General features: G+C 49.7%; 7 protein-coding genes across 10 annotated transcripts; 3 read left to right on the top strand and 4 right to left on the bottom strand.

Annotated features, from left to right (window-relative positions):
* Positions 1 to 199: 199 nt before the first annotated feature.
* On the bottom strand, positions 200 to 3,774 carry LOC6500291 (histone-lysine N-methyltransferase PR-Set7). Its single transcript, XM_001952863.4, has 3 exons — positions 3,467 to 3,774; positions 2,840 to 3,249; positions 200 to 2,761 (listed from the first exon to the last, which is right to left on the bottom strand). The coding sequence occupies exons 2-3, from the start codon at positions 3,108 to 3,110 to the stop codon at positions 1,023 to 1,025; spliced, it is 2,010 nt and encodes a 669-aa protein (XP_001952898.1). The 5' UTR covers positions 3,111 to 3,249; positions 3,467 to 3,774; the 3' UTR covers positions 200 to 1,022.
* Positions 3,775 to 4,008: 234 nt separating this feature from the next.
* On the top strand, positions 4,009 to 10,079 carry LOC6500273 (bromodomain adjacent to zinc finger domain protein 1A). The gene is made up of 6 exons (XM_001952862.4): positions 4,009 to 4,515; positions 4,874 to 6,128; positions 6,457 to 8,891; positions 8,943 to 9,121; positions 9,200 to 9,650; positions 9,712 to 10,079. Exons 1-6 carry the CDS (start codon positions 4,394 to 4,396, stop codon positions 9,800 to 9,802), a joined length of 4,533 nt encoding a protein of 1,510 aa, XP_001952897.1. The 5' UTR covers positions 4,009 to 4,393; the 3' UTR covers positions 9,803 to 10,079.
* Positions 9,992 to 15,935, bottom strand: LOC6500289 (DDB1- and CUL4-associated factor 5). 2 transcript variants are annotated; one of them, XM_014910996.3, is made up of 7 exons: positions 15,197 to 15,935; positions 14,953 to 15,136; positions 14,629 to 14,895; positions 14,296 to 14,570; positions 14,084 to 14,214; positions 13,341 to 14,028; positions 9,992 to 10,897 (listed from the first exon to the last, which is right to left on the bottom strand). In XM_014910996.3, the coding sequence occupies exons 1-7, from the start codon at positions 15,411 to 15,413 to the stop codon at positions 10,512 to 10,514; spliced, it is 2,148 nt and encodes a 715-aa protein (XP_014766482.1). In that variant the 5' UTR covers positions 15,414 to 15,935; the 3' UTR covers positions 9,992 to 10,511. The 2 variants fall into 2 exon arrangements, with proteins under 2 accessions (XP_014766482.1, XP_001952894.2); XM_001952859.4 differs by having other exon boundaries at positions 9,992 to 10,894.
* On the top strand, positions 10,904 to 13,318 carry LOC6500274. The gene is made up of 2 exons (XM_001952860.4): positions 10,904 to 12,023; positions 12,084 to 13,318. Exons 1-2 carry the CDS (start codon positions 11,317 to 11,319, stop codon positions 13,204 to 13,206), a joined length of 1,830 nt encoding a protein of 609 aa, XP_001952895.2. The 5' UTR covers positions 10,904 to 11,316; the 3' UTR covers positions 13,207 to 13,318.
* A 153-nt stretch (positions 15,936 to 16,088) lies between the features above and the next one.
* On the top strand, positions 16,089 to 17,374 carry LOC6500275. Its single transcript, XM_032453356.2, has 3 exons — positions 16,089 to 16,270; positions 16,379 to 17,139; positions 17,171 to 17,374. The coding sequence occupies exons 1-2, from the start codon at positions 16,222 to 16,224 to the stop codon at positions 17,125 to 17,127; spliced, it is 798 nt and encodes a 265-aa protein (XP_032309247.1). The 5' UTR covers positions 16,089 to 16,221; the 3' UTR covers positions 17,128 to 17,139; positions 17,171 to 17,374.
* On the bottom strand, positions 17,362 to 20,714 carry LOC6500288 (solute carrier family 52, riboflavin transporter, member 3-A). 3 transcript variants are annotated; one of them, XM_001952857.4, is made up of 2 exons: positions 20,058 to 20,714; positions 17,362 to 19,051 (listed from the first exon to the last, which is right to left on the bottom strand). In XM_001952857.4, the coding sequence occupies exons 1-2, from the start codon at positions 20,171 to 20,173 to the stop codon at positions 17,686 to 17,688; spliced, it is 1,482 nt and encodes a 493-aa protein (XP_001952892.1). In that variant the 5' UTR covers positions 20,174 to 20,714; the 3' UTR covers positions 17,362 to 17,685. The 3 variants fall into 3 exon arrangements, with proteins under 3 accessions (XP_001952892.1, XP_014766481.1, XP_032309231.1); XM_014910995.3 differs by lacking the exon at positions 20,058 to 20,714 and adding an exon at positions 19,789 to 19,885; XM_032453340.2 differs by lacking the exon at positions 20,058 to 20,714 and adding an exon at positions 19,515 to 19,537.
* Positions 20,715 to 21,183: 469 nt separating this feature from the next.
* On the bottom strand, positions 21,184 to 22,935 carry LOC6500287 (ferrochelatase, mitochondrial). Its single transcript, XM_001952856.4, has 5 exons — positions 22,704 to 22,935; positions 22,274 to 22,652; positions 22,062 to 22,163; positions 21,681 to 22,002; positions 21,184 to 21,628 (listed from the first exon to the last, which is right to left on the bottom strand). The coding sequence occupies exons 1-5, from the start codon at positions 22,738 to 22,740 to the stop codon at positions 21,314 to 21,316; spliced, it is 1,155 nt and encodes a 384-aa protein (XP_001952891.1). The 5' UTR covers positions 22,741 to 22,935; the 3' UTR covers positions 21,184 to 21,313.
* Positions 22,936 to 23,149: the final 214 nt, after the last annotated feature.

Raw genomic sequence — 23,149 nt, 5'->3', positions numbered from 1 at the left:
GGGAGAGATTACTCTGCAAGTCGAAGCACTATCTGCGTGAGTTGGGGACCTTCCAGGGACGATTTGAGTCAACGATTCAGTGCCGGTTGCTGGGGGCGTGGTGCGTGCGGCATGTGGCGAGGGCTAGGGGTTAGGGGCTAGGGGCTAGGGGCGTATAGCTCTATGGCAGTAATAGTAATAGTAAGAAATTACACATGTATCTAATATAAATATCTTTATAAATAGGGCTCGATCGATCTTGTCAATGTGAATGCAATGTGAAATGTGTGTCTTCATCAACATCCATATCTTCTTTCTAAGTGGTCAACAGTTTTCTTATATTTCGTTCTTATGCGTAGGCGCGTTGTTTAGTTATAATTATTATCTTCCTTAAGTTTAGCCTTGCTCTAAAATAATGAAACGCTAACAAATCCAAAATTATGATCATGTGTCAGGGATGAGTGGCAGGACGATCTGTCCGGAAAGTCTCGGATGCTTATGTTTAAACGCAACTTATAACATGCATAAAAAATTAAGGTCGAAGGTTTGATGATTTTTGATGGTCTTTTTCAAATGATTTAAGTTTGGCTAATTGCTTTCGCTCTCGAGACTTTCCGCTTCTGAATTTCGCCCTGGTGTTGTGCGGGTTTGTGGGGGTTGTCGCTATCCGTTATGATATTTTGAACTAACAGTTTTCATACTTTTTCTCAAAGACGAACCGGGGACGACAGGAGTCAGGTCTCGAGATGGCCACTCTTCGTTGAATTATACCGAACAACTTTGGGGAAGAACATTGGGTTGAAGATTATTGCAGAACTTCTATTCTTTTATAAACTGAAATGAATTCATCCTCCAAGATTGTTCAGAACGATCGGAGATGGCCGAAGACTATTGCATTGGTTATGGACGAAGGATCAACACTAGGAAACTACAGAGTGAAAACCAGTTCAGCCCTCGAAGATCCCATAGACTCTCGATCCTCCTTCGCATGCAATGTCCTCATCTCAAGACTGCACCTCATCCCAGCCAGTCTGATGTCTTCCTCAGAAGGCGAGCCAAGGATGATGCAGCAGCGACTCCTTGGAGCGATCTCCGTAGTCGTAAGTCAACTCCTCGCCGGGTTCGATGTCGTCCTTTGCCAGGAGCACCAAGTGCGGCCGTTGCTTGATCACCACCACTTTGGTCATAAGGTTGCCGGCACGCGAGTGGTTGATAAGGCGTCCCAGTTTTCCAGTGTCCACGGTGGCATCTATGCAGTACTGCTGGTTCTTGTGCTTGAAGTAGTACATGTAGCAGCCAGCGTTCTCGTCCAGCGCATAGCGCTTCTCCCGCTCCGAGGCCTCTGCGATGGATATGAGATCACCCACATACTCCACCACGAACTCGTTCCGCTTGAAGGGGCGATCGGCAACAACACCCCGCCCCTTTCCCATGAAGTGCCGCACCTGGAGGCCTTCGCAGCGCTCTTCGAGCACTGCCTGTTCTAGACCGCGCATCCACTCCTCCTTGACGACAGTTTTGGTTTTACGTACGGATCGGCGCACCGGGAAGAAGTCGGTCAACTCACGGTTGCCATTGGTAGCGGCTAAAGGCAGTGGGTGTTGGTTCTTCGACAGACCCTTACTCTTGGCTTTTGGCTTCACAGGGACCGCCGGTTTGAGCATGGCTTTGGCGCCTGGTTTGGCTGTGTCTGGTACTTTGTTCTGGTTCTCCCGCTCCTCGGCGGCTTTTAACAAGGCATGTACGTCGTCTTCGTCCTCTTCGTCGTCGTCTAGGACGACCACAATATCATCTCCCATGTCCGGCTGCTTCTGCAGCTCGAGCGACGGTGGTGTCTGCGACAGCTGTGGTTTTGGCTGGTAAGGCGCTTGCGGTTTTGGCTGGTTCAGTCTTCGGCGCGACTTGCAGGCGGCGACTGCCGCCGTAGTGACGGGCAGTTTGCGAGGTGATTTCCGGGGGGAGAGCAAATTATCGGTAGTCCCACCCTTGCTCAAACCTCCTGTGATCTTCAGTCCCGTTTTTATTGGCGAGGGACAAAGTATGCGGTGAGGGGTAGCTGGCTTTCTGCGGCGAACCCCACCTGCCGCAGGGGATTCGGCGGCTGCTGTGAGACTGCAGGCCACCCCGCTGTCGCACGAACTACTGTCGTGCTGATCTAGCTCAGGCAACAGGGGCTCCCTTTGTCCATTCAGGCTCACGACCTGATTGAAGCGTCCGTTAAGAACGCACGAGTTTAGAACTGACGGCGGGGAGGAGAACACAGCAGCTCCTGCCAACTCGAAGCTCCGGTTTATCTTAATGCTAGAGGCTTTGGTGGGCGTGCGATCGATATCCAGAGTCAGAACCGGCTCCTGCAGAAATATGTTGTCCGTGCTGTTGCTGTGCGTGGAGCTATGGCTGTCACGCAGTGCAGAGCGATGAGTCTGAAAATCGCCAATGGCGCCCAGGACCTCCTGAATCTCGTGGATCTGAGGGATGTCTTTGATTTCTGGCATTTGATCAGTGTCATCGTGCTGGTAGCAGGGCGAGTTGGACGAGTTAGAGGATCCCCCGTCGAAGAGCAGTTCTTCCACAACCTGCTGCAGCTCCTCGTCCGCCAATTTCAGCTCCTCGTCCGCCTCCGCCAGCCGATGTTCTTCCTGGAATCCTGTCAGAGGTATTGTCTTTTGGTCCTCGCTCAAAGGCGGAGGAGATGCCTTCTTTATCGAGTTCTTGGTGGCAGCATTGGCTTTGAAAAAGTTCTCAATGGTGCGCGTCTGGGAGCGAGTGGCCAGCGGCACCCCTGAAACGAAAACATACGAATAAGAAGATATAGGCTAACCTCAAAATTGGGCAGGAACCCATCCCGAGCCTCCCTCACCTATGGTTTTGCTGTTGTCTGCTTTGCTGTTCTCTTTGTGGTGATGCTGCTGGCCTTTGTTGTCTTCCGGCAGACCGAGATTTTCACTGGCCTTCATCAGGCGGCAGTCTTTCCGTTTTGGACTGGCAAAATACTGATCTTCTAGCAAATTTCCGGCCACTGCGGTGGCCGCATTGAGGGGAATAGCGCCCGGCACTGCTGCTCCTCCGCCGCCGGAGCCGCCATTGGGAGTCTCCTTGGCGGGACGAGCGCGTCTGCGCACCATTATCATTCCTATGGAGTGGAGGGGGGCGCGTGATCGCGGCGTAGGGTGGTGGTTGGAGGCACTAGGGCTGCGCTGCGCTGCGTGTTCGTTGGCGCGTTTTTCCTGGACACACGTTTTCCCGCACACACACACTCTCAAAAAGAAACTGCAATTATCCGACAAGTACGCGGAAAGAATACATAAAAAATTGGCACTGCATATTACATGTGAGTGTTTTTCTGCACTTTTCCTCTTTCTGATTTCCCCTCGCGTACAGTTTTCGCCACAGAAAAACGTCGCCGTTCTTCTTGTTGTTGTTGCTGCTGTGCTGCGAAGCTAGCGAAAGAGGAAGACCAGAAAATAAGAGCGTGCGCTCGCTTTACCTCTTCGCTCGTTTCCTGTCGTCGATGTCGCCGTCAAAGGTAGCAGCATTGCATTTTTCGACTCCTGCGATCACCTATGTCCACGGGACATAGTGGAGCAATTAGTTCCTGGCTGGCTGCACTGTTCCGCAAACTTTTTGGTTGTTTCTTTCTCTCGCTTTGCGTCGGTAGCAGACGTGCAGTGTGCCCGGCCTCGCAAAAGACTGCTAAGATGACCGTGCGCGGATCTGGGCAATAGGTCTTGGTGATATTTTTTTACAATTTATGTATTTAAAGACACTGAATTAAGTGGATCGAGTTCTAGTATACATAAAAACTTTTAAATAAAATAATCATAAACATAGACATTTTTTGCCATGTTTTTAATTTCAATGTTTTCCAATTTCAAGCCCCATTAGAGGCTTTTACTAGTATCTGCTAGAACTAGAACCTTAAATTTTATGTTATTCTTTTAAGGAATCTTGCCGTTAATTCCGTAAAAATGCATTTTAAAATAGTTTTTATATTTTACCCGTTAGTTAAATATTGTTCACCGCACTTTTGCGGATTTTGGCCACATGCAACGCGGTCACACTGTTTGCATATGCCAAAGCAAAGGAAAGATATTCGCGAGGCGCGCTGTAAAACAAACGAATCGGATCTTATGTCGTTGAATCCAGCCACAAATTATACGGAAAGAGCTGTGAAACTGTCGTTATTCAATTGCGTGTAAATGTGCGCTGGACCGCAACGCGCTAATCGTTAAAAAAAAACGCTTGTCTCAAAAGCCTTGCTAAAGGCGAGAATATATTGGGCGCCTTTTGCGATTGTCGTGCTTGGCGTCGAGAAAATTATTATTGGCTTTCGCGGGAAGCGTGCCAACGTCTTCGGAAGGTTCCCCGAAAAACTGCAATAGTTGGATTTAAGGCAGCTGAAAAAATCCTAAACATGCCGATTTGCAAACGAGAGGGTTTCGACCTGAATCAAAAGGAGGGCAAAAACGAAACATTCCATGACAACGACCTGGTATTCTGCTGCTACATAACTAAGCGGATTTTCCGGGACTACGAGTAAGTGCATCCCGTTGGGGTCCCCACTCCGTCGTTTTCTTTCCTTTTTCTTTGGTTTCGGCAACGCCGAAAAAATAATGCTGCAAAGCTAAGCATGGATTTGATGTACCGATGTACGTCTGGTCACCTGGATGTATGTACCTCGGGAACGAGAGCACGAACGCAACAACAAACAACGCTAGGCAAAGCGCGCGAACAATTCTCAGCTGCCGCCGGGCCAGCTGCTCGTGCGACGTTGCCACCCGGCGGGCCGCTTTAGGAAGCGCGCGCAATTCAAATTTTTAATTCAAACAACAATTCAAACTCCTCCCTCCACCGCTCCACATCTATCAGCATACTATATATTTTACCTTTGCAGGGAGTACTTCCGCCATGTTATGGTGATCAACTCAACGGTGTGGCAGTGCGAGGCCACGGGAAAGGACAACCTTACCTATGAAGAGGCCGTAAAGAGCGAACGTGCAGCCCGCAAAAAAATGGAGCAGTTTAAGCAGAGTCTCAGGGCTCCAGTGCTCTTGGTGGTTGAGCATGCCCGCCAGTCGGCGAAACAGACCCTCAACCTGCTTGTGGCAAAGTTTCTGCGGAAGCGCTACTTCGTCGGCGAGCAGGTGTCTGTCGTGGGCAAGAAGAGCACTCAGTACACTGTGTTGAGCGTCAAGCTGGGGAAGAATATGCCGGAGCCGAGCAATGGTGTCTATGAGGACACCGATGACCTGGAGTACCGCCTGCGCCCGGTCAAAGGGGGTGCCGACTCGAGCACAGAGATTACAGTCCCATTCGGACAACTGCGCCGCCAGCGCACGGAATTTAATGTGGAGAACTTAAACATGTTCATCAAAAGCAACGTGACCCGAGTGGACGGGATCCTGCGGCCGAAACCAGAGGCTTACAAGCAGTACGTTACGGATCCCGGGGTGAGCTTCTCCAGCATTTTCATCGGCAAGATGCCACGATACTCGCCCTCAAAAATTAAGAAGCCCGACGCAAAGGACTCCAAGAAGCAATCCACCCTCAACAAGTTCATTGTCGCCGATGAGGTGTCCGCCGCAAAATCCAAGGCAAAGGCCAAGGCGGACGCCAAGTCCCTGGCGGAGGAAATGGAGCGCGTGCGGCTAGAGAAGCAGGCCAGGCTGGCCGAGATGGAGCAGAAGAAGGCGGAGAAGAAGGCTCAGTTGATGGAGCGCGTAGAGACGGAGTGCAATTCCTTACTCCAAAAGACAGACGACCTTGATAGATCCGATCAAAAAGTGCTGCCGCGGTACAAGCGGGTAGTCACTTTTCTCCCGGAGCGCCTTCTGGGCGACGCCTTCATGATGCGCGAGTTCATGCACACATACACGGGACTCTTGTCTGGAATCGAGGTGTTCCGCCAGAATCTTAGCTTCTACGAGATGTCCCGGGCGTTGAGTGCTCGCGAAATAGCCGGCCCCCTTTCGGACATAGTTCTAGTGCTGCTCGGCACAGTTTTCGATTTGCAAAAGGAGGAGGAGGAGGAGTGCGCCGTTAGTTACATAAAGGGGAGAGTGGCGCCACAGCGCATGGAGGAGCCCTACCGCAGCATGTCCCTGGCCAGCAATTGTCACTTTTACTCCAAGAGGCACTTCTCATTTAAGGTAATTGTTCTATAAGGTTGTAGTTCTATAAATCTAATATTGTTCCGCTTGAAATTCTCCTGGATTCAAACATATAGTTTTATCTTCATATTGTTGATGTATTCTTGAAAGTTTTTTGGATCGGGGCCCGCCAGAGAAAGAATTGGACATTGAAGAAGAATCGATTGGGAATGTTGTAAAACTGGGGGGAGTATTAAGTGAATATAGTTTTTAGATCGGATTAATACTAGACATAATTTTAAAGGGATCGGATTAAGATCGGACATAATACTATGTGAAATATATAACTCTTAGTATACCTATTCAATCCAATATTCAATCTTTCAAGATAAACGAACTCCCTCTGGATGCTCTGACCCTGAGCGAAGTGCTGCGACTTCATTTGCTGTCCTCTGGAGCGCTGGTCAACGAGAAGACGGAGCGCTGGCGAGTAATGTACCGCAATGGGTACTCTTCGAAGGAGGATCCGGGACTGGAGCTGCGACTAAGACACTCGCGAATTCTTCGCAGCCTGAAGAACCACCCGTTATACAAGCTCAGGTTTGGGGATATAATGGAGCTGATCCGGTGCCTCATGAGCCAGATCCTGACGTACTCCGGAACGATTAACCTAATCGAGGAGCGCATGGAGCAGACGGCAAAGGCTAAGCAGGAGCTACGCAATCTAGTTTCCGGGGAAAACAAACGCTTAGCTGCCGTGGAAATCAGCCGGAAGAAGATAACCCAGACGCACCAGCCACTGATTACTGCCGCAGAGCCGGACCAGAAGCAGGCATTGGTGGAAAAGATGAACAAGAGCATAGCGGAGCTACACGCTCAATCCGACCACCAGCACCGGAAGCACCTGCAGCAGGTTAACCAGTTGCATTCTCAGCTCTTCAACTTTCTGGTCTATCTTGGCATGGATAGGTGCTACCGAAAGTACTACGTTCTGGAATCTATGCCTGGCATTTTTGTGGAGCATTCCCCGGACAGCATGGACACCTGCCTGGAGCATCCGCCTCTGAACAAATCTCCCACGGAGATTCGACAGCAGGCTCAGCTGCCCAAGAACCGCAAAGACTTGAGGATGTATCTGTTGAAGTTGTACGGTGAGGACGAAAAAAAAACGCGCAGGAGCGCAAAGCAGTCCCTGGAAAACAAGGAAAACCAGGAGCACCGCGTGAATGGAACCATCGAGCCGATGGAAGTAGAGTCGGATCCGCCAGAGGTTCCGACCCAGTTCGAGCTAATGATGTGCAGCGGAGACAGTAGGAACTGCATTGTGCATGATCCCGCCAATGGGCAAAGGCAGCGCTGGTCCTACATCTACAAGCCAGAGGAGATCGATGAGCTTATTAAGTCGCTGAATCCGCAAGGCTTTCGGGAGTCCGAGCTGCTTCAAGAACTCTCCAGCTTACGCGGACTGATTGAGCAGCATGCCAAGTCCTGTCCCACAGAGGTTTTGAATCTTGAGAATGAGATAAATCGGAGGAAGTTCATCAGCAACATGCACTCGGAAACGCATCGAAAGTACGGGGATGCGAACTTTGGAATCGCCGAGGGCACGGATCTCAACGAGGTGATGCAGTCGCACCTGGTGGACCGAATAATCAAATTCGAAACGGACATCTACACTGGTGACCTGGGGCGCCTCAAGGTCAAGGATATGGAAAAGTGGCGAAACGACTTTTTAAGTGGCAACTACGATCCACAGGGCAAGCTGCAGTGGGGCATAGGAGGCGTGTTGGCGGATGAGGTGGCTAACGGCTCAGAAGATCAGGAGTCCCATGGCGATCCCGATGAGGACGATGATGAAGCAGCGCCCGCGTCCAAATATGCCACAAAACCTTATCGCGACCCGGGCCAGTATCTGGTTGCTCAGGAGGGAGATGACTCTCCTAACGAAGATAAATTGAATGACAAAAAGATCGCAAATGAGAATATTGAAGGGGAAATGGACCCAGCGGAAGTGGAAACCGTTCCAAGTCAGGTCCGCAACATGGCGGCGGCTCTTCTGCAAGTGGAACAGGCTATCGGAAAGAGGTTCTTCAAGGAGCCGTACGGGATGAAGAAGTGGGATCCTAAGAACGAATCCCAGAGGCAGGCATGCGAGGCGCGGCTGCAGCAGTGGGAGGTGTCTCTAATGGAGAGCACTAGCTATGCCCAGGTGTTCCTACACCTGAATCTCCTGTATGACTGCATCCAGTGGAAGAGCTCCACCAACAAGTCCCTTTGCAAAGTTTGCCGCCGTGGTAGTGATCCCGAGAAGATGCTTCTCTGCGACGAGTGCAACGGAGGCACGCATATGTTCTGCATGAAACCAAAAATGCGGACGGTACCGGAAGGCAACTGGTACTGCAAAGACTGTGTGAAAAACTTGGGCCTAAAGAACTCCCACAACGAAAAGGACAAGAAGCAAGCGGCCAAGAAGAAACGAAAGTTCATTGTTGAGGAGGAGGACGCTGCCGATGAAAAGGAAGAAGTGCAGGAGGAAGAGGATACCGAGGAGGAGGACGCTGAGGTAGAAGATGAGCCCGAAGAACAGGAGGAGGAGGACGATGACGATGAAGCAGCCGAGACTGAGTCCCGGGGCGACAGAAGCGAGGGCTCCCTCCGATCGACTCGGTCTGTGGTGAAAGTCAGTGGGCGCGCAACCAGATGGGCCACCCGCCCTAGAGGAAAGCGGCTGTTGACCAAGGAAATTGAGGAAACTGTCGAAGACGACTCTGGAAGTGAGCTGGAGGAGGACACCTTGACGGAGGATACTGCCGAGGAAGAGGAGTAAGTTAGTTCAATACCCAGTGAATCACTTAACTGATATTTTTTTTACAGGGACAATGAGAAGGTGTGTCAGAGGTGTTTCTACGACGGCAGTGAGATCCGGTGCGCCCGGTGTAGTCTCTACTACCACCTCGAGTGTGTCTATCTGAAGCGACCACCGCGCACGGAGTTTGTGTGCAAAATGTGCAAGAGCTCCGATTCGCAGCGTCCCAGGAGAAGACATAGTCACAGTAAGAACAGACAAATTGCGGATAGCTCGGACTTCACTGGTGGCTGACCCTATTTTCTTAATAATTATTTTTGTCTAGTGAACGGCGATGGTGATGACGACGACGACCAAGATGAGCCGCAAGCCAAACGCTCTCGGTCCTCCCGCAACTCGCTACGTGTCTCCATGGACAAGACCGCATCCCGCCAAAGCAACGGCGCCAAGAACAACAACAACAGCAGTACCAACAATAACAACCATCGCCGTAGCGGACGAAGAACGAACGACAATCTGCCACTGAACAGCGCTGCGCTGTACGATCTCCTCGAGCAGGTGATGAAACACAAGGCCGCATGGCCGTTCCTTCGCCCGGTGCTGACGTCGGAGGTGCCGGACTACCACCAGATTATCAAGGCACCGATGGACCTGGCCAAAATCAAGTCCAAGTTGAACATGGGACAGTATCAGCTAAACGAGGAGCTTCTGAACGACGTTCAATTGGTGTTCCGGAACTGCGATCTTTACAATGTCGAGGGAAACGAGATTTACGAGTGAGTATTGGGGCTGGAGTGGAAGCATGTGACGTGATAGCTAACCCCTTACTTTCCACAGTGCTGGCTGTCAATTAGAGCGTTTCGTGATGGACCGTTGTCGGGACATGCAGCTGCCGTTCAGGCCCAGCGATATGAACGCTGTCTGCTGATCAATCCCCTTCAGCGGAGGTGTCACTTTTTAGCAGTAGCTGATTCTCCATTAATTCCCTAGGGTTAGGCACAAATAAACCATTCGCAGTTAAAATTGTGTAATTTGTTTTCTAAGTGTGTAACTTTATGCATTTATGTTAGTTTCAAAAATTTGTAGAGTTCCCGCCCTCGCAACGCACAAGTTTGGCTAGTGTTTAAAGGCGATTATTTAATATATTCATAACTTATTGTAGAAATTACGCGTCCAATCAATAAATGAAGAGCAACAAAAAGTAATATATATTTTGTTAACTTAATCTACAAGGGTAAACTTATTCTCTAGAATTAATTAACTTTCTACGGGTTTAATTACTGCAGTTGGAACTTGTTTTTTCTACAAGTCCCCAGTTACAAATATTAAAAAAAAATATTGTCGGCTGACAGTTTCTGCAAAAATAAATATTAAAATTACATTTGATTTAGGACTTTTTCGTAAAACTCCATCGAGCACTTTTGAAGTGTAGCTTCCACAACTTTCTGTAAATGCAATTCATAAATCACCACAATTACTTCGGTAGATATAAAAAAACTTTACAAAACGCCACTCTTGAAAGGATCTGACAGTTTAGAGAGGGATCTGCTATTTCGGTTCGAAATATCTTTCCATATTTAGGACTAATATTTAATTGCTAGCATATGTATGTAGATGCACACTGTGGACAATTGCTTCTACATGGACGAAGATGTAGACGCAGTGGATTCCGTGCTGCAGACATCCGGAATCAAGCCATTGACGGTCTTGTGATTGTGGTTGGAAGTCAGTTGGCTGTTGTTGTTGGTTTCTGTGTCCGTTCCGTGCTGGAAGGGATACGAGCTGGAAGTGCTAGGTGCCTGGGACAGTTGCGCCTCCATAGAGGTCATAGAAGCGGTGCTGGAAGTGTCGTCATGGATGTTGTTGCTATCCGGCTCCTCTTCCTCGGATTCATCCTGCTCCGAGTCCTCCTCGTTTTCCGAAACGCAGGGGTTGTGTCTTAAATCTGTGTGCCTCTGTTTTGTGGCCTCAAAATTCCGATGCATCAGTTTTCGCTTGCGTCCGTAATGTTCCACAGGATCTGCTGAAAAGTGCAATTTGTTTGGGTAATTAAAAAATTGGCCAAGTTATTTGATTTCTTAGGGAATAAGGTACGGATTTATGTAGGAAAAGCAGTCAAATTCTGAGGAATATTTTTTTAAACTTCACTAAAAGTGTCTCCCAATACCAAAACCCACAATGTTTTTGAAGCGACTGAGAATATCTGCTCCGTCAGACCACAAATAGTCGCGGGCGCCCAGTGGCCAACCGCTACTGTCAACAAACCGCGGACACTTGCCAATAATTGGGGGTAGCAGCCGGCGCACCCGCCCCAGAGTGTCAAAGGTTTTGACACTAGACAAACAGCAGGACACAGGATGTCAACTGGCCTACACCCTCGACTGCCATGTCCCATTGTTAGTCGCACAATCTCGGGCGACTGAAGGTTCAGTTACTGCAGATATGTCGACGACTTTACAGTTAATTATGCTGGCCTTAGTGGGCGGATCCTGGGGTCAAGCCAATAACACGGATTACAAGCGGGTGCTTTCAGCCGTCCTGGGCCATCTGGAAGGCGGTCTCGAACTTCATCTGCGAAACGCTGAGGACGGAGACAGGGGGATAGTCCAGTTTCTACTGGAGCAGAAAACGAGTTCCCTGACGATCACCCTAAACCAGGATCACAATGACCAATCGAAGGCTGACACTGCAAGGCATCATTTTTATCTTTTCGAGGAAGTGGAGCATGTAGGGAGAATCCTGGGTGGACTGCACAACACAGGGGGCTTCTACATAATCGCTTTGGAACGTCATTCGCCCGCGGACGAAGATCTGTTGCTGGACCTAATGGATCACATTTGGCTGAAACATGGTCACAGTCGGATATACTACGTTCTGTTGAATGAGGATAACGTGGTCCTCTATAATCCCTTCCGGAAAACTGTCCAGGAGGTAAACGGAACACGGACCTACAATCGCATTTACCAGAACCTCCAAGGCTACCCCTTGAGAATTTATATTTTTGACTCCGTCTACTCTAGCGTGGTGGGCGATGGCGCCTCCCAGAAGGTTCTGAGTGTAGCAGGAGCAGATTCCAAGCTCGCCAAAACAGTGGCCAAGCATTTGAATTTTACCCTGGATTTTCTTTGGCCAGACGATGAGTTTTTTGGGTGAGTGTGATAGTTTTTAGTTCGATTTTTAGTCCATTGCTAATCTTTGTCGATTCTCAGTGGTCGCCTGGCGGATGGATCCTACAGCGGCGGAGTTGGGCGCGCCCATCGAGGCGAGGTGGACATCATATTCGCGGGATTTTTCATCAAGGACTACCTCACCAACCAGATTCAGTTTAGTGCCGCCGTCTATATGGATGATCTGTGCCTGTATGTGCAGAAGGCCCAGAGAATACCCCAGTCCATACTGCCCCTCTTTGCTGTTCACACGGACGTCTGGTTGTGCTTCCTACTGGTGGGCACACTGGGATCTCTGGTGTGGCTCCTCTTGCGAATGTTCAATCTTTTGTTGTGCATCGAAGAGATCGAACACCGTTCCCACCGAGCTCGGAAAATCGGATTAGTAACCACTGCCCGCCGTATATTCATTGATACGTGGGTAGTGTGGGTGCGAGTCAACGTGGTTCGTTTTCCGCCATTTCACTCGGAGCGCATCTTTGTGGCCTCCTTGTGCCTGGTCAGTGTGATATTCGGAGCGCTTCTGGAGTCTAGTTTGGCGACTGTTTACATTCGCCCTTTGTACTACCGCGATCCCAACACTCTCAAGGAGCTCGACGATTCCGGAATGCCCATTTATATCAAGCATCCCGCCTTTAAGGACGACCTCTTTTATGGCAGCGATTCGGAAGTCTACCGGCGCCTGGACGCCAAGATGCTACTGGTGGCTGAGGGAGAAGAGCGCCTTATCCAAATGATCTCCAAGCGAGGACACTTTGCTGGTGTCACTAGATCCGCCAGCTTGGAACTGATCGACATCCGCTATGTTATGACGAACAAGGTCCACAAGATTCCAGAGTGCCCAAAGAACTACCACATAGCCTATGTCCTGCCACGTCCCTCGCCGTACCTTGAGAATGTCAATCACATAATTCTGCGCCTGGTGGCCGCAGGCATCATGAACCTCTGGACAGGCGAGACGAAGGAGCGCGCCAAGTGGAGCATTCAGCGGTTTCCGGAGTACCTAGCCGAGCTGGGAGTGGGGCGGTGGAAGGTGCTGACCCTCTCCGATGTCCAGCTTGCCTTTTATGCCTTGGCGATTGGTTGCCTTTTGTCCGGAGCTGTGTGTCTGGCGGAGATCAAACTAACTAGTTGTCTCAGAAAATCAAAGAAGGTCCACCTCTAAATTTGTACTCAATAAAGTCTAAATCAATAAAAGTGGTCGAAGACTAATTCTAAAATAAGTAACTAACTAACTTGTTATTTCTATCTTGGACCATTTCCCAAATGGCTTAAGAAGAAATAACATTTATAAGTTACCTGATTTTGGATCGGGAGGCCTGTGATCGGAAAGGCGTCGCCTCCGTTCTCGAGCGGCCGCCTCTGCCGACGTGGTGGGCATCTCGTCGTCCCCGAAGAGGCGGTGGGTCTCCTCCAGCCATTCACTAATCCTTGCCTGCGTGGCCGCCTGCTTCTGCTCGCCGAGAAGACGCTGGAGAAGCTGATCCATCCGCCGCGGCTGTCCGGTGGTGCTGCTGACCGCCAGCTGGAGCAGGGCCTTCCGCTTCTTGGCGATCAGGTAGAAAATACGGTTCGGATGGGTCTGCCAACTCATCTCGCTGACATTGGGAGTGTCGTGCCCATTGCCCTGCCAGTTCTGTCCCGGATTCTGGTCCTGCTCCTGATCGCTTTGGACCAACTGCTCCGGCTCTTCCTCGGTAGCTGAGGTGGCGGCCTCACTTTGTTCCGTGGAGGTGTCGTCTGTGGTGGTACTGCTGCTGGTAGCGGAAGAGCTCTGGTTGTCCAAAGTGCTCCAGGACTCCAGCTCACGTTGCACCAAAGTGTCGAAGAAAGCTAGCATCACCTGGTCCTCCTCCGTGTTGCGAGCACTGAAGTCCTGTGAGACGTGGTCCGAAGAGTTCCGGTGCAAAGTACGGGTGCAGTAGGATACGGTGTCGCCTTGGGCCAGGGACCCCTCCCAACCGGCCTGTGCAAACGGGCTCCAGAGCTGGTTTAAGATAGCCTGTTATTAAAGTTCATGGCTTAACGTTATTTGGGCGCACCTTGATAATCTTCTCCACTCCGGACGAAGCCAGCAAGCACCGCTGCCGATTGTATCGCACCTGGTTGACGATTGAGCGGTGTCCGGCAAGAATTACTGGGGGCGTGTCCACCCACTGGTTTCTCTCGTTCACTGTGGACAAAATAACGTATCAAAGTTGGAGTTTTTTGATAACTTCTACTACTACTAGAATCGTTTCCCAATCCCACTTACATTCCACTCCGTCCAGTCGCCAAACAAACATGTTGAAATTATCGGATCCGGAGACAACCAACTCATCCTGGGGCCCGGCAAAGGTGCAGCTCTTCATGGTGCAGGAGTTGAAGTACTCGTCGTGGTAGAAGGTGGCCACCGGCTCTGGGGACCCTGGGCTGTACAGAATGGGCGGTAGCCTTCTGTGCAGGGTCAGCAGCAAGGATCCATTGCAGTTGAAGCGCACGCTCATGCAGCTAGGCGACTCCGGGATGTAGTTGAACTGGCAGAGGGCTCTACAGCAGGGGAGAATAGGTTAGGATCGGGAAAAATCTCTGGACATCGTTCACTCACTGCTGGTGGTGCCTCAAGTCCCACAGCATGGCTCCCCTCTTGGCGTTCGCGGTGGCTAGGAAGTTTCCGTTGAGCGGGTGAAACTCCACAGCGTTGAAAGGCGTCCTGAACTTGACTACGGTCTGGGGATCGGATTTACCCGCTCTTATGTCGTACACCAGGATCTCTCCGTGCTCCGTGGCCACGCTGAAGAGGTTCGAACTGGTCCTGTCCACACTAAGACCGTAGACGGGTCCATCGTGTGAGAAGAAGTTCAGGATCTTTCCGCTTTAAATAGACAATGGATTGTGAAACAAATAGGAACAGGCCGCAAAGGGAACCTACGTGGTCAGGTCGTGCTGGATAACCAGGTCGTCGTTCCCTCCGGAGAAGATGTAGGAGTTGTGAGTGTCGAATCCCAGACAGAAAATGTTGCTGGCATGCTTTTCGTTCATGGAGCGCGGGTTACCCAACTCGGACACCACCTCCTGGTCAACGTTCCACAGGAGAACGCGCTTATCGTCGCCCCCTGGAATGGATAAAGCGAAAAGACTCAAAAGACCCACCTCCTTGCCCCGTCACTCCTTACCCGACGCCAGCAACTGGCCGCCCTCGCTGAATTCCAGGGCGTTGACGCAGCCATAGTGGCCAGTGAGGTTTCGCTGGTAGAGGTTTTCCGCCGTACTCAGGCGCTGCCGGAAGATGGCCGAGGGCAGGTGGCCAGCCACCAGTTGGTGCTCCCGCTGGCTCACAGCCAGGTACAGATTCCGGCTCTCTAAGTGGCGAAGGTTGCTCCACAGGCTCATAGTGACTTTCGTGTCTTTTTCAGACGGCGGAGTGGATCACAAGCTACGGAAGTTCTACTACGGGACTAGGGCGCAGACCTGGGATTCTGGGAGTTTTCCGGACACGCATATTGCTGGCACAGTCTCTGATAGATCGGCGTAAGGGGGAGAAAACTTTTCACGCAACTGGCACCACAACAGGCTGGATGTCGTCAAATTAAAATGTTTCCCACTTTGTGATCCGGCACTTTCAACCAGGAAAGGCTTCAATATTCATAATCAAAACTTGGTGTTCGGAAAATTAGCACTGAGCCATCCAAGGGCGATTTATTTTTCAGAGACCTGCGGCGATTCGCTGCGACTGCTTTTTTAAGCCCAATCATAAGGAAAACAGACCAGAATCGTATATACAAACCGAGAAACCACCGAACAGCTGTTCGCCAGCCGCATACAGTGGGACAGGGCCGGGCAAAAAGTGGTCATATTACTTTCCATTTCCAGTAAACCCCGAACTACTGGAGTAACTAGGGAGGGGTTATGGGTGAGCATAGCTCTCAGCTTATGGGGAGCTTGTGATTGTTATTGTAAGGGACTGAGATACCCCGTTTCAAGTTCGGTTTTGGAATTCCAAAGCGATAAATACTGGTTCAGACTCGAAGCCTGCTCACAAAGCAGTTTCAAGTCAGATCTCTCAAGGAGTGACCTTGCCTTCCAAATGTAAGCCATTCCAGCACCCAGTTACCAATGAGTTTTCCATAAAAAATTACATAAATTCCAAAAAAATTCGAATTTTATTCGGTTTTAAAATTAAATCTGCCCGTGGAACAAAATGTCCAACGAGAGTGCCCAACCGGATACCCAGCAGGGGACTTTACCTGGTAAAAATGTCTTCCAGACCTACAACTCCTCCATTTCTCCTATTTTTATAAACTGGCAGTACCCTTTAGCTATTCTTGAGTTAATTTTTCACTAAATATTTCAACTAGTCTTCCTGGACGATGTCGATGAGAAGGAGCAGATGCACCGAATCAGCGCCTACCTGAACAGCCTTCGGGAGCGCCTCAGGTCTAGCATCCAGCAGCACCAGGAAGTGGCCCAGTCGTCGGTGCAGCTGCTCAAGGATTTGGGAGATGTCGCCAACATGATGCAGGTGGCGAGGACAGGCTCCCCGGCGCAGGCCACGAAGATTCGGCGTCTCATATTGGGATTCGAAACCGTCAATGCGACACAACATCCTGCGGTGGGGTTTATTAGCTTTCCCACGGACATCTCCGAAATCCGCAGTCTCATTAAGGAGTTCGAGCATCTTAACGAGAGTCAACTGCTTCGCGAGAGCCTGATGAGTTTCAAGCATGCAAGGGAGTCCCTGGAGAAAGTATCTGCCTTTCTGGAGAGGACTGACCGCGAGTCGCCGCGGGCCTCGCCGCACCCCAGTCAACTGTTTGGGTGCCCCAGTGCCAGTCGCAGTCTGCGGGAGAAGATCGAGGCCTTCAACAAGGTCCTGGGCGAGGGTTCTGCCAAGAAGGGCGACCCCTGTCGCCATTTCACCAACTGCTTCAGCAGCCGATGCAGCCTGGAGGAGGCCGCCAGTGCTCCTAGCCCGGACAAACCGAAGACCATAGCTTCAAAGACCAACTCGGGATACGAGGGCGACGTCGACAGCGAAGTGGAGGTTACCGAGCTCGAACTGCCGGAACAGGATGTGAAACTCGAACCGGAAGAGGTTTCGCACTGAAAAATACCAAAGCCGGCATAACAAATATGATTCAATTTCAAAATCCTCGAAAAATTTCCAGTTCAAAAATTACCCTAATCCACAGTATCCCCACGTCCTTATTCAATACGGTTGACATCCAAGTCTGACTATATTTGGTATATGAATGATGTGCTTGAATCAACCTTAGGATGCTCCCCCTTTTAGTAAATTGAAATAGTCCGTTGATTAAAAATAATGTACGCAACACAATAGTTGAGAAACCGAACTGTCGACTGTATTTTTGGGCAAATTAAGAAGTAGTTTTAGGGGAACGTGTATTAACGAAAAATATATTTTCCTTATATTTCTAGTTAAAAATCATTTGTTGCGTTTCCTACGTTTTATTTCGAAAATAGTTTTTGTCACTGATCCTAACGTCCTAAAATCTTGTAGAGTTAAATGCTTCAACTGCTGTCATCTGCGACCGATAATGGACAGTAAAGGCGTATAAAATCCAGGAGCTAGTGGCTGTTGAGTCGCAAGCTGATGGTAGAGGTGGAATATCACACTAAGATGGCCCAAAACCGTTTTCGGAGGTCAACAGCCCGATGGTGCATCCTGGAACAGGCTTGAGTAGTTGATGGCGAAGAAGATGGCCACCGACCCTATGGCCGAGCCGAGCTGCGTGATAGATCCTACCCAGACCAAGGACTGGCCGCCCTGGGCCCGCATCACCGTAGTGATCCCAAGCTTTGTGTAGCTCACGATCCCTACGAGGAGGGTCCAGGCGGTAACCACTAGCACTGCGCCGATGGTCTGATCGTGGAGTGGCGGCACAGGACTAAGGGCTGCCGTTGTGAAGACAAAGCTGGTCAGGAGACCTGCCAGGATAGAGAGTACGGTTATCAGTCGCAGCGATGTGAAGTGAAGGAACATGGCCATGAAACATGCCACTGGGTTGGCGATGACACTGAGAGTTGCTGACAAGTGGTAGGCCTTGGCGCCATAAGGAGCGCTAGAATAGGACTGAATGCTACCGAACATTCCGTTGCTGAACAGAGAAATGGCGCCGATCAGGAGCAGCATGTACGTGTATTGGCCCTTGGTGAGTTTTTCCACTTGGGCGGGCTGATTGGCATCCCGGTCCGCCTCTCCGTAAACGTATTTGTTTCCCTCGCTGACTGTCACCTGGGCGTACTCTCTCCTTGCCAGTGGAAGGGCGTTCAGGAGGGTGTAGCCCACGTAGCTGAGTACCATCAGCCCGAAGAGGATCAGGAAGAAAACACGGGTGTCGAAACGTGGCGGCGACTTCTGCAGCTCGTAGATCTGTTCCCCGGCTTCAGTCACATTTACCAAGATGCAGTCCCCGCTCTCGCCGATTCCCTGGACTAGGGCTGTGACGCTCGGCAGCAGGCCACTCAAGCCCTCGCCAATAAAGTAGGTGACCATGTACTGCTCCTTGAAGCGGCCCATGTACGGCATGAAGAGCACCGAGCTAGTGCAGGCGTTCAATGCGGTAAAGCAAGTCAGCACAAAGAGCGCCAGGCTGTGGTCTGTGTCGCCCACCGGGGCGGTGCGGTTGTAAAAGAATGCGGTGAGAAGGCAGGAGGTGGCCCCCACTAAGAGCACTCCATGGATGGTCCAGCCATCGTTCAGCTTCTTGGGGGAGTACTTCTGTATGGCCGTGTAGAGGAGCGGTCCCAGGTTGCCGATCTGCACCATCAGGCTCAGGTACGAGGGCAGGCTCCAGCCCTCCGGCGCCTCGTCTACCAGGAGCGGCAGTTGGATGAAAGTGCCGTTCACGCCCAACCAAGTGCCGATCCCAAAGAAGATCGCCAGGAGGTCCACAACCCAGCTGCGGTTTCGCAGCGCAGAGCCCATGATTTGTGTGTGATTTTTTGGAGGGCTTCCCCAGTTGAGAAACTGGCTCAGTTCGCTCTTTTTCTCGTCAACGGAGGCACATCTGTGGAGGAAAATGACACTCGTTTCAGTTGGGAGACAGATAGGAACCTGGAAGAATACCCCCCCTTTAAGTAGTGTTTCGGAAAAGTCTATAAATGTAATTAAGCAACATTGTAGGCTGTCATTTGCCACTTTTACACTCCGAAATAAGAAAAGTTTATTAGCCCAATGTTTCAGATAAGCCTAAAAACCTATTATCAGACATGTGAGGGTATTTACGGTTCATAATGTGTGTCTTCTGGACAGATAACCGACGAATGCGATTAAGGAGGTTCTGCGGTTCCCCATTGCTTTCGAATCCCTACAATTGTTGGAACAAACTTAACGATTAATGATGTGGGGAAACGTATTGTAAATGAGTTCCTAAATTCAATTCTAGATTGTCTTACGACAGCTTTACCTACAAAGGGCACATACTCGAAAATAGTTCAAAACTTTGAGAAAATAAGAATCAAAACAATTACCCCACCATAATCGCCCGGGGTTTATCCAAATCCCGCCGATGGAACCTCCGCAAACTAATTGATTGGATATATCTGCGTGCTAATCTTGCTTCCGAGAGATATGGGAGCAGTGCCGGCGGTCACATACTATCCCGATCTAATCTGCTAATTCAATTAATTTACGCCCATTGTGAGTGGAGTGGTGATTTTTCCCCACGTATCTGGCTGAAGGCGATAAGAAGGCAATCGGGATCGGAATCCTAGAGGTGCCCTATTTTGGGATATCCCAACCTACCTACTTCGTGTGAGAGGTAAAATTTAAGATATTGATACTGCAGATATTGATACTGTATTGAATGTAAAGTGTGAAAAACAATTGTGTTAACTTTCTGCGCCCTTTGACAACGGAGCTACAGCTACTACGTCAGAGGTTATGTTTTGATTCGAAGAGGTCCATTTCTTTGGTCACGGGGGTCTGAAGGGGGCTTAAAGCCGAAACAAAAACCGGTTTCGCTCTCTCGCCCGGCGGCGCTGAAAAAACCGTCAGCCAAATGTAAGCCTTACCTGACAAACTCCGCGGGATTTGGAGCGGCGTCGTCCAACGTCGAGATCACCCCGTAGACTGGCCCCGCCGGAGAACCACCAGCTCCTCCGCGGCGGATTTTGTAGTTCCTGCTCATGCTCGCGGTTCGCAGCGGCGTACTCTTCGAATTAATAAGATTGCCGGCGATAAGATTCCGAAGATTCGGGCCACTGTGGGGCAGTAGGAGAGGATTCGTGGGTTAAATTGGGCTACACCTTCCTACACCAAGTGGTTCCTTAGTTGATCGAGTCAATTCACCAGAGCACGGCTTAATTGGCGAAAATCTGCGGGAATTGGAAACCAAAGGCCCAATCAATTGCGATGCTTCGGGCCTGTTGATGATTTTTCGTGGGATCCCTGAGAGTGTAAATACAAAGTCGAACTTCCAATTCTCGGTTTCAGTTTCGACTTGTGATGAAAAATTGAAAGCCTCTTATGCAATTGGTTTCCGTTGGACTCCGAAGACGGCACAGCCTGTTGCAGGAGGCGAAATGCAAATTTCTCGGGCAGCTGGTAAGGAAAAGCGTGTCCGCCTCTGTCGAATTTCTTTGGCCATTTGAACACGACTCAGAACAATTTCCAGCGTAAGCAACAAAATATCAACTAAAATAACACAGAAAATCACGGAACAGCTGTTCTGCTAAATAAAATACCAAGGCAGCGCACGTGCGGAGAGCACGGAGAGGCCGGAGAGCGAGCGCCAGAGAGGAGCACTTGGAGCTGTTTGTTGTGGTCGTAAAATCACCCAGTACCTCTATGGCTCGCGGTATATTAGTGAAGTGGGACGCGAAGCAATGGCCCTATGAGAAACCCAGAAGAAAATAATTGTTACCTCGACTTCTTTTCAGGCTCCACGTGGGAGAGGTCCAGGATTATAGGTTTATGGGATTCAATAACAAAACTAGGCGAAAACGTGTCCATAAATCTCTTCATGAGCAAGAAGCCAACTATTTTCCATTGAAGCCTTATCATAGTGACTGTGTTGTTTCGACGTCACCGAATGATATGTAAATTCTGTCGATTTATTAATCAATATCGTTATGGAATGGTGCTTTGAAAAAACATAACAAAAAATATGCATCCTTTTCCCTATACGTTATTTGCTGGTTTTGCGGTTTCTGTATTTTTTATTGCCAATGGAGAAACAATAGAAGCTAGAGTGAAAAGCCATACCCGTAAAACTAAATCGGAGCTGGAGCCCATGAATCACTTTCGTCGATTAGATCGTGCGAGGTGTCTATTGGGAGCACAGTTGCTGGTACCACTTTTTACTCTCCCGGCACTTGGGATTGGTGCACATCGGACAGCGCATGAGGAATTTCGGGTTGACGGACTGTTGCGACTTCAGGTGATCCGCCACAATGTCGCTCAGAGCATTGATGAACAGTGGGTGGTCGTTGGGGGCAGCCGCTCGACGGATTTCCTCCACCCCCACCTCTTTGGCCAGCTCGTCGCAGTACTCGATGTCCAGTTCGTGCAGAGTTTCAATGTGCTCGTTCACAAATGCAATGGGCACCAGGATGAAGTTCTTCTGGCCCTGCTTCACGTAGCCCTGAGAAAAATACTTTTTGAAATCATTCTTCGTTTTACATCGAGAAAAATACCTTAATAGCGTCATCCGTGGCTGGGGCCAGCCAAGGTAGAGGTCCGACTTTGGACTGCCATGCCAGACTGTACGGGTTCGTTTGGCCCAGTTCTTGCATAACCATGTGCACACTAGCTCCGATCTCCGAAGGGTACGCGTCGCCCCGGTTAACGGCCTTTAGAGGCAGGGAGTGTGCCGTAAAGAGAATGACTACATCGTTGCGTTTCGTTTCATCGAACTTGGCCAGCTCGTCTCGAATCCGCTGGGCGAACGTCTTGACCAGAAGCGGGTGGGTGCCCCAGCGGTCGATTATGCTCCACTTGATGTTCGACGGCGTGTTGCTTGGGAATGGGTAGGGAGCCATAAATATTTTGAAACATGTAAGTCCTTCGCTAGTTACTTTTTTTTGTAGTGGGTAAAGATGGAGTTGAAGCTTGACCCAGAAGTGGCACAGCTGTATTGTGGGTATTGTGAGAAGAGCACTACGCGTTCTGGCTTGTCTCTGAAAATTACAGGCTTTAGTTAACCCATCGTCCAAGCTCTCGAAGAAGCGGCGTTGAAACCAAAGCATGCTTCGCATTTCAATCGCGGATTCAAGTTTACATCACTCACTTCTCTATTTCCGCAAGCGTGTTTTCCGTCAGAGGATTTACGTAGCGAAAGCCCACATAGTGCTTATGTGGCGCCGTTTCCGGGGAGATCTTGTCCAGCCTTTCGCACATAAGTTGTCCTTGCAGTTCGGTCCATTTGAGGATTGGCGACCCGCCACCGATTTCCTTGTACTTCTTCTGCACCTCGGGAGTTCGCCGTTGGGCGATCCACGGTCCCAGGCGGCTCTGCACGGGCAGCTGGATCATATCACGGTCGGTCATGATGCGGAGGAGGTAGTCGTGCACCTGATCCGTGTTCTGAGGGCCTCCCATGTTGAGCATCAGAATAGCAGTCTTCGGTTGCTGGCCGCTCAAGCGGCGCACATTTGCGGCCACGTTACCTGCAGAACGGAAGCGGTAATAACAGAAGCTAAATGAATTTATTTATTTACTGGCCAGCCGGCATAGTTTTGTGTTATGATGAAACATTTTTGACTCTTTTCCTCGAAAAAATATTGCACTTGCAGCGAAATGACAGCCGGAATGTTGGCAGTGCTGGACAACGTCTAATATGAGTTCATTGCACTTTGAACGCTCATCAAACTGGGTAGAAACAGTATATATTTAATAAAATTAAGTCAAAGTGGGTGTAGTTGGCGATTTTGATTTAGTTCAACATAGATAATACTGAGTTTTAAAACACGGAAGAACTTTAAACAGTGTTGCATAATACCCAGCCCGCGCACTTTGAAAATGAGACTGGTGTTGCCAACTATTTCAAAAAATACTAAATACTTGTTCGTGACACGATGAAATTTATTAATTCTACATGGTCGTTATTTATTTTTTTCAAAAATAATATAAGTATGTTATTTCAAATTTCGATTTCCAACGGGAT

The sequence above is a fragment of the Drosophila ananassae genome, chromosome 2L (assembly GCF_017639315.1).
Source record: "Drosophila ananassae strain 14024-0371.13 chromosome 2L, ASM1763931v2, whole genome shotgun sequence".
Taxonomy (NCBI): Eukaryota; Metazoa; Arthropoda; class Insecta; order Diptera; family Drosophilidae; genus Drosophila; species Drosophila ananassae.
The sequence above is the reverse complement of the archived record's forward strand: the minus strand, read 5'-3'. Positions and strand labels throughout refer to the sequence as shown.